Source organism: Salvelinus namaycush, chromosome 4 (genome assembly GCF_016432855.1).
Source record: "Salvelinus namaycush isolate Seneca chromosome 4, SaNama_1.0, whole genome shotgun sequence".
Classification (NCBI taxonomy): domain Eukaryota; kingdom Metazoa; phylum Chordata; class Actinopteri; order Salmoniformes; family Salmonidae; genus Salvelinus; species Salvelinus namaycush.
In genome coordinates this window covers 27683978-27692749 of record NC_052310.1, presented here as the reverse complement: position 1 = coordinate 27692749, position 8772 = coordinate 27683978, and the positions used below count along the sequence as shown (strand labels likewise).

General features: G+C 40.9%; 1 protein-coding gene across 2 annotated transcripts; it reads right to left on the bottom strand.

The window, feature by feature from the left end:
• Window positions 1-514: 514 nt before the first annotated feature.
• On the bottom strand, window positions 515-8562 carry nif3l1 (NIF3 NGG1 interacting factor 3-like 1 (S. cerevisiae)). Of its 2 annotated transcripts, none has more exons than XM_038991638.1 (7): window positions 8503-8562; window positions 6734-7182; window positions 5830-5986; window positions 5602-5725; window positions 4405-4543; window positions 3170-3253; window positions 515-1212 (listed from the first exon to the last, which is right to left on the bottom strand). In XM_038991638.1, the coding sequence occupies exons 2-7, from the start codon at window positions 7086-7088 to the stop codon at window positions 1028-1030; spliced, it is 1044 nt and encodes a 347-aa protein (XP_038847566.1). In that variant the 5' UTR covers window positions 7089-7182; window positions 8503-8562; the 3' UTR covers window positions 515-1027. The 2 variants fall into 2 exon arrangements, with proteins under 2 accessions (XP_038847566.1, XP_038847565.1); XM_038991637.1 differs by having other exon boundaries at window positions 6734-7356; window positions 8503-8543.
• Between the last annotated feature and the right edge of the window lie 210 nt (window positions 8563-8772).

The following is an 8772-nucleotide window of genomic DNA, read 5'->3' as shown; positions in this document are numbered from 1 at the left end:
TGTTTTTACTCCTATGACCAGAGAATGTGAAATATTCCTCTATTAAAAGACAAGACGCTAATAATAATGCAAGCTTATCGGAACACTTTGTTATACTCATTAATTGCAGCATGTGGAAGTAGGGAAAATGCACATTTTATGGCTTATAAAGTGTTGACAGTGCTGAATAACAACTTAAACATTCAATGAATACAGCAGAGCTGCTGTTTGTCTCTCTAGTCATGGTTTTAAAAGTTTCGAAATCTCAGTATCAACTTTTCTGTGCGTTCGAGGCTGATTTTTCCGGTCTATGGCGAGGAAACTGCAGACAGTGATCTGAGCTATCTGATTGGACAGCGACAGGCCTATAAGTGCACTTGATTTGCTCTCTGGGCCTGCCGGGTAGGTGGAGATCTACCTTCAGACACATGAAGTAGTTCAAAATGGGAACACTTTACCTTTCCGGGCGCTAGGACTTCTGAATCAAGTGCACCTACCACCAACAGTGCAAAAGGAATTAAAAAATAATAGGAATGCAAGGATTTATATATATTTTTTACATTAATGTTTGGTAAATGACTAGGAATGCTGTGGTGACCACTGATGTAGATGCATACTTTGAATATCACCCAAAGGATTACCTTATTCAGTTGTATACATTAGTCCTGTATTTCCTTATTATTGCATTATTTATTAAATCCTTTAACGCAGAGATCATCAACTAGATTCAACCACAGTCCTATTTTTTTCCTTGAGGGGATGGTCGGGCAGGTTGGAACATAATTGCAAATAGACATGAAGAAGCCCAAACATATTTTTGACTTAAACAATCATTTCAAACCTTGCTTACATTAGTATACAATCACATCTCTATTATGCGTGGGATTACTTGGGAACAGATGTCCAAAATTAAAATCACTTTGAGTTGATTTCCTGGTGTTTTTACAGCCTTATGTCCAAATATGAATTTATTAATTATTTTCTCAGAAAACCACCTGCAGAATAGATTCGGCCTGTGGGCCGCCAGTTGGTGAAAACTGTAAGCATCTCAGACCACCTCCAGGGGGTCCCTGTCAGCCCGTGACAGCGCCACGGTAACGGAGTTGGACAGATGCCCTGCCAGCCTCTTCTTGAACACGGCCAGGAAACCCCGCTCGCTGTTGCTATGGTCACTGAGGATCACGCTGGCACCCGCAGCAACGGAGTCCAGGACCTCGTGATGGGACATCTCACCTGGGGGAGAAATGAGGTCAGAGGTCAATGTCCAAAAAAAGTGTTAAACAAATCAAAATATATCTTATATTTGAGATTCTTCAAAGTAGCCACCCTTTGCCTTGACAGCTTTGCACACTCTTGGCATTCTCTCAACCAGCTTCATGAGGTAGTCACGTGGAATGCATTTCAATTAACAGGTGTGCCTTGTTAATTAATTTGTGAAATTTCTTTCCTTCTTAATGCGTTTGAGCCAATCAGTTGTGTTGTGACAAGGTAGGGGTGGAATACAAAAGATAGCCCTATTTGGTAAAATACCAAGTCCATATTATGGCAAGAACAGCTCAAATAAGCAAAGAGAAAGGACAGTCCATTACTTTTAGACATGAAGGTCAGTCAATGCGGAAAATTGCAGTCACAAAAACCATCAAGCGCTATGATGAAACTGGCTCTCATGAGGACCGCCACAGGAAAGGAAGAAACAGAGTTACCTCTGCTGCAGAGGATAAGATAAGTTCAATAGTTGCCAGCCTCAAATTGCAACCCAAATAAATGCTTCAGAGTTCAAGTAACAGACATCTCAACATCAACTGTTCAGAGGAGACTGCGTGAATCAGGCCTTCATGGTTGAATTGCTGCAAAGAAACTACTACTAAAGGACACCAATAATAAGAGACTTGCTTGGGCCAAGAAACACGAGCAATGGACATTAGACCTCTGAAAATTTGAGTCCAAATTTGAGATTTTTGGTTACAACCACTGTCTTTGTGAGACGCAGAGTAGATGAACGGATGATCTCTGTATGTGTACATCACTGGGTCCAAGCTTCCTGCCATCCAGGACCTCTATACCAGGCTGTGTCAGACGAAGGCCCTAAAAATTGTCAGACTCCAGCCACCCTAGTCATACTGTTCTCTCTGCTAGCACACGGCAAGCAGTACTGGAGCGCAAGTCTCAGTCCAAAAACATGGAGGAGGTGGTGTGGGGGTGCTTTGCTGGTGACACTGATTTATTTAGAATTCAAGGCACAATTCATGGCTACCACAGCATTCTGCAGCAATACGCCATCCTATCTGGTTTGCGCTTAGTGGGACTATCATTTGTTTTTCAACAGGACAATGACCCAACACACCTCCAGGCTGTGTAAGGGCTATTTGACCAAGAAGGAAAGTGATGGAGTGCTGCATCAGATGACCTGGCCTCCACAATCACCCGACCTCAACCTAATTGAGATGATTTGGACAGCAGGGTGAAGGAAAAGCAGCCAACAAGTGCTCAGCATATGTGGGAACTCCTTCAAGACTGTTGGAAAAGCATTCCAGGTGAAGCTGGTTGAGAGAATGCCAAGAGTGTGCAAAGCTGTCATCAAGGCAAAGGGTGGCTATTTTGAAGAATCTCAAATATATTTTGATTTGTTTAACACTTTTTTGGTTACTACATGATTACATATGTGTTATTTCATACTTTTGATGTATTCACTATTATTCTACAATGTACTACAATAATAAAAATAAAGTAAACCCTTGAATGAGTAGGTGTGTCCAAACTTTTGACTGGTACTCTAGACAGGTGTGTGCCTTTCCAAATCCTGTCCAATCAATTGAATTTACCACAGGTGGACTCTAAGTTGTAGAAACATCTCAAGAATGATCAATGGAAACAGGATGCACCTGAGCTCAATTTCAAGTCTCATAGCAAAGTGTCTGAAAACTTATTTACATAAGTAATCTTTTTTATTTTTAATACATTTCCCAAAAATTCTAAAATCCTGTTTTTGCTTTGTCATTATGTGGTGGTGTGTGTAGATTGCTGAGGATCTTTAAAAATATATTTTAAAATAAGGCTAACGTAACAAAATGTGGAAAAAGTCAAGGGGTCTGAATACTTCCCGAAGGCACTGTATATGCAAAAGAAATTGTTCAGTATTCTTGACAGTATTTGTTTTGATTCTAGCAGCTGGCATTTATAGCGAATGTACCAGTGATGTAGAGGTCTGCTTTCACTCCTTTCAATACTGAGCCTCCGGACCCAGCACACACTGCCACGGTGCTTACAATGGACTCTAAAAGGAACAATCACATACAATTATGTTATCCTCTCAGCCCCTCACTAGCTGTCAACATAACACTTATTGCTGCGAATATATACACTAAACAAAAATATAAACCCAACATGTGAAGTGTTGGTCCCATGTTTCATGAGCCGAAATAAAAGATCAAAGAAAATTTCCATGTGCACAAAAAGCCTATTTCTCTCAAATTTTGAGCACAATTTTGTTTAAATCGTTGTTAGTGAGCATTTCTCCTTTGCCAAGATAATCCACCCACCTGACGGGTGTGGCATATCAAGAAGCTGGTTAAACAGCATGATCATTACACAGGTGCACCTTGTGCTGGGGGACAATAAAAGGCCACTAAAATATGCACTTTTGTCACAACAATGCCACAAATGTCTCAAGTTTGAAGGAGCGTGGAATTGGCATGCTGACTGCAGTAATGTTCAAGAGAGCTGATGCCAGATAATTGAATGTTAATTTCTCTACCATAAGCTGCCTTCAACGTTGTTTTAGAGAATTTGTCCAACTGGCCTCACAACCGCCCAACCTGTAATAAAGCCCTTTTGTGGGGAAAAACTCATTCTGATTGGCTAGGCCTGGCTCCCCAGTGGGTTGGCCTGGCTGCCAAGTGGATGGGCCTATGCCCTCCTGCCCAGTCATGAAGAAATCCAGATTAGGGACTAATTTATTTATTTCAATTGGCTGATTTCCTTCTATGAACTGTAATTCAGTAAAAGCTTTGTTCAGTATATTTAAAAGAAATGGCGTGTGTCCCAAACGGCACCCTATTCTCTTAATAGTAAGGCTGGGACGATACCAGTATCGCAATATTTTTTCCATGGCAAAAATGAAAACACAAAGAAGAGCAAACACTTTGGTCCTTTAAAAACCTGCTGTATGTAAAATATTGCGTGCTATATCGAAAAATAAATAAATGTGACTCTGGATGACAACATAATGAAGTTTGTTTCCAACATTAGGGCTGTTTTCCTAAAGAAAAACACGTATCGCGATACTGGTATCCTCCTGTCACTACTTTATAGCTACTTCTGACCAGGGCACTATATAGGGAATAGTGTGCCATTTGGGACGCATCCAAGTTAGTTATCCGGTAACAAAAAGGAAGACATAGATGTTTGTTTAGCCTCCTCACTCACCTAAAGTTTGCTGGGCTCCGAGGGCCAGTCGAAGGTGATTCAAACCCAGGTGTGATTTCATTTGCTGGACGGCCGCCGCCACAGTTACGGGCTCGTCCAAAACGTTGAGTCGCCCTTGGCCGTAGCCTGGGAGAGGACGCTACAGGGTGAGAAACAGCCAGGGTCGTATTCACTAGGCACCAAGAGGAATAAAACAGACAAACAGGGAGGGACTGCCTGAACTTTTTGTTTTGCTACAGTGTGCACTAATGAATAAGATGTCACATGTAAAAAGAGTGAAAACATTTAGTAAAATTCATTGAAGTCCAGTCCTATTCACTCTGTGGCAAGCTAAGTCTATTGATTCAGGATAGCAGGAATATGATCCCAGGCGATATTTATCAAGCAGGGATTAACATTAAGGGTTGTCCTATTGCCTGCTCTGAGGTTGCCCCATTGTGCAGGTGATAAAATAAGTTCAAAGAACCAAACTGCAAAGACCTCTAGTAGCCTAAAACTGATCTTTCTGTTTCCCATTGTTTAAGTAAAAGACAGACAATTTATGGCAGTCGGGCAAGTTGAGCCAGCTCTGAGAAATGTTTTACTGATAACAACCAAAATATAAAGAATTCCAGTACTGATCTTTCTGATTTCTCCCGTGTGTAGATGAACGGCTGTCAATATATGGCACTACTGCGTGTAAATATCTAATTTACATTTTCGTGCAAGTGGTCATAATCTTCGGGCAACCAAAAAAAATACCCCTTTAAATGTTAATCCCTGTCAAGCGTGCTGATATACAGTCTACTTTCCCCTTTCCATGTAATCGTATCTTGCATTTACACAGGTAGCCCAATTCTGATTTCTTTTTCCACTAATTGGTTCTTTGACCAATCACATCAGATCTTTTCACATCAGATATTTTTCAGAATTGATCTGATTTGTCAAAATACCAATTAGTGAAAAAAATATCAGAATTGGGCTGCCCGTGTAAACGCAGCCATTGTGATCTAAAAGGCAAAAATGATCTTAAAATCAGCACTCCGACCAAACTGTCCACTTTGCGTGTTCAGGGTGTAATACGCTGGATACATATGGCCCCAGATCTGTTTGTGCTGTTTTGCCAACTGCTATGGTCATATTTCCCATGACAATGACCATAGGAGATGGCTATACAGCACAAACAGATCTGGGACCAGGCTAGCAGCAGTACTCTACCTTTTTTACTTGAAGGATACTGAGAGACTGGCTGGGAGTGGCGTGTTGTAACAGAGTTTGAACACTGGGGGTCAGCCCTGAGTCTGGACAGATCAGACTTACGAAGAAGCCATCAGTTTCAGAGCTAGAGCCAGATAGAGGAGACATGTACAGTAACAGTGTAAACAACAGTGAAGAGGTGTATACAGATTTAAGCACGGACACACAAATTGACAGAGTATCCAGTACCTGACAGCTGTGTGCTGTAAATTGACACCGCTATTCATCCCCTTCAGTTCTGCCATGATGGTGTTGAGCTCCTCCTGACTCCTGGCTGTAAACTCCAGTTTGTGGCTCTGGGGGGCGCTACTGAATGCTTGACTCAACACTGAAACTTTGCCACTCCCTGAGGAAGACAACCGAAACAGTACTTGTTACTCCGCAGTGCTTTTCAAACATCATTAACTTATTCAGGTGGGGAGAACACTCCAGAACATTCAGATAATTTGAGTAGAACAGATATGACACTCTATGCACATCTTCAATAAACTGTGAAAGTGACATCATCCTACCCTAATCTTTGGATTGGGCTTGACAATTATAATACAATTTGTGAAAACACGTTCATTTAAGATAAATAAAATTATATTTGTGGATGAGTTTACATCTGCCAGATGCCTTTTGGGGGTTTTTGTGCTGAAGATCATTACGCTACGTTTTTGCCCATTGAAGACCATTCAAAAAGCATACAAAAGTTCAAAAACGAGATCTTGGAAAATTCTGTGTCACTTTCATAGCGCATATCCTGAGCGTAAAAGGTCCCAGATATAATAAAGCACTCAATCTTATAACCTAAGCACTATTTGATTTGATAGTAAGTGAACAACAACCCAATTTGGGAGTACTATAGGCTTATATACCACTTTTTTTCCCTACTCACCATACCCAAAACCAGTTTCTCCTTTACCATAATGGACCAACAAAGCAGCATAACATCCAGGGCCTCTCACACCAAAGTTTACACACCAAAGTTTACAATATTGAGCAGTTGTTGAAGCCCAATCCTTTTTTTGGGGGGGGGGGGGCAACAGAGCTACAGCAGTCCACTTTGCTTATTATAAAGCTAGGGGGAACACTGACAGCAGTCTCTTACCAACTCCTTCAACCAGCCAGTCATTCACGCCTCCTTTGACGCTGTCCCAAGAGGTGTGAGGAGAAAACACTGCTATTCCAGCCGTAATCGCCCGGATAGCCAATCGCTGCTTCCAGTCCTTTGAAACCAAGCACTTGATTGGATGAAACAACAGGGGGTGGTAAGAGATAATGAGATCGCAGTTCATGGCCTCTGCTTCTGACATGACAGAGTCGGTCAGGTCATTGGTTAACAGGATGGTTTTGATAGGCCGACATTTAATGGGCTCAACTAATAGGCCAACGTTATCCCAGGACTCTGCCAGTGATAGAGGGGCGAGCTGCTCCAGAACCTTGAGAACCTCCTTTAAATCCATTGGACCTGTTGGACGAGAAGAGTGGGAAAGGGAGCACGAAAAAGAGTAGCAATGACAGAGATGGAGATGGGTAGAAAGCTGACAAGACCTAATACTACAATGAGAGGGGTCAGAAAAAAAGGATGAGCGAAGGGCAGACAATTTGGAGTGAGAAGACAAAGGGGAACAAGCGAGTGTTTGAGAGATGCTTTCGTGGTAGCTCCTTCTGCAGATCAATGACAGAATTCTCTGGAAAACATTCTTGTATCCAGTCAACATTAGTGTAGACCTGTGTGCAAAAGAGAGTTCATTTGATATGAATAAATATTGTTTGCATCCAAGAGCAAGATTAATCTGCAACAAATAGGCTGCATTCTCTTAAAACATCATGACCTGTTTATCTTGTCACCTATCAGTCTTGACATCTATTATTAAAAAGGCCAATTGTCAATATGTGTCAAAACTCCCATTCAAATGTAGTGGTGGAAAAAGTACCCAATTGTCATACTTGAGTAAAAGTAAAGATACCTTAATAGAAACGACTCAAGTAAAAGTCACCCAGTGAAATTGTACTTGAGTAAAAGTCTAAAAGTATTTGGTTTAAAATATACTTAAGTATCAAAAGTAGAAGTATAAATTATTTTAAATTCCTTATATTAATCTAACCAGACGGTACCATTTTCTTTTTTTCCCATTGATATCCAGAGGCACACTCCAACATAATTTACAAACGAATTGTGTGTTTAGTGAGTTCGCCAGATCTGAGCCAGTATGGATCACAAGGGATGTTCTGTTGATAAGTGCGTGTATTGGACCACTTTCCTGTCCTGCTTAGCATTCAAACTGTAACGAGTACTTCTGGGTGTCAAGGAAAATGTATGGAGTAAAAACGACATCGTTTTCTTTAGGAATGTAGTAAAAGTAGTCAAACATATAAATAGTAAAGTGAAGTACAGATACCCTCAAAAACTACTTAAGTAGTACGTTACACCACTGCTCAAATGCTAAGCTGTACGGTTCTAGCTACATTTATGTAGGCTAGCTAACAGGTTTGGATTGCAACGGCTGCTGTTGCCATTTTGGGCATGGTTGTTAAGGTGCATTGTTTACAAATTAAATCAACTGCACGGGTTTAATGACCAAGGTAACGTTAGAATCGAGCTAATTTAAATCACACGAGTATGAGCCAGAGCAACTCTACAAACTAGCTAGGTAAAGTAACTTAGACACATGTATAATAGCTTCGCTAACATTAGATAGCTGGCTCCCAAATTTCGAACAGGGCCCACAGCAATACACGAGCTAAGAACAAAAAAAGGTGTTTCTGTTTGCATGTTCAGACTGGTGTGATTCATACGTTACATTTTAAACGTAAGTTACCAATTAATAGGCAAAAACTTTGAATTGGAAATGCAAGCATGGTAACAGCACTTACTGGTGGAGAGAGAGCCAGCTATTGTAGTTACCTTCTTCTTCGATTACGTTTAACCGCGGTTGGAATCCAATAAATGTTGCATTACTGCCACCTACTAGACTGGAGTATAACTCCCATATACTTTTCTTGAATTTTATTTATTTATAAATAAATACAACAAATCCCCAACCATCTAACACTACACCAAAAATAATAATAATAATAATATTTTCTCAAATGACTGCCTCGCCTGGGTCGGAGGGCCTGTTGTCCGGACCTCTGGTAGTCTCA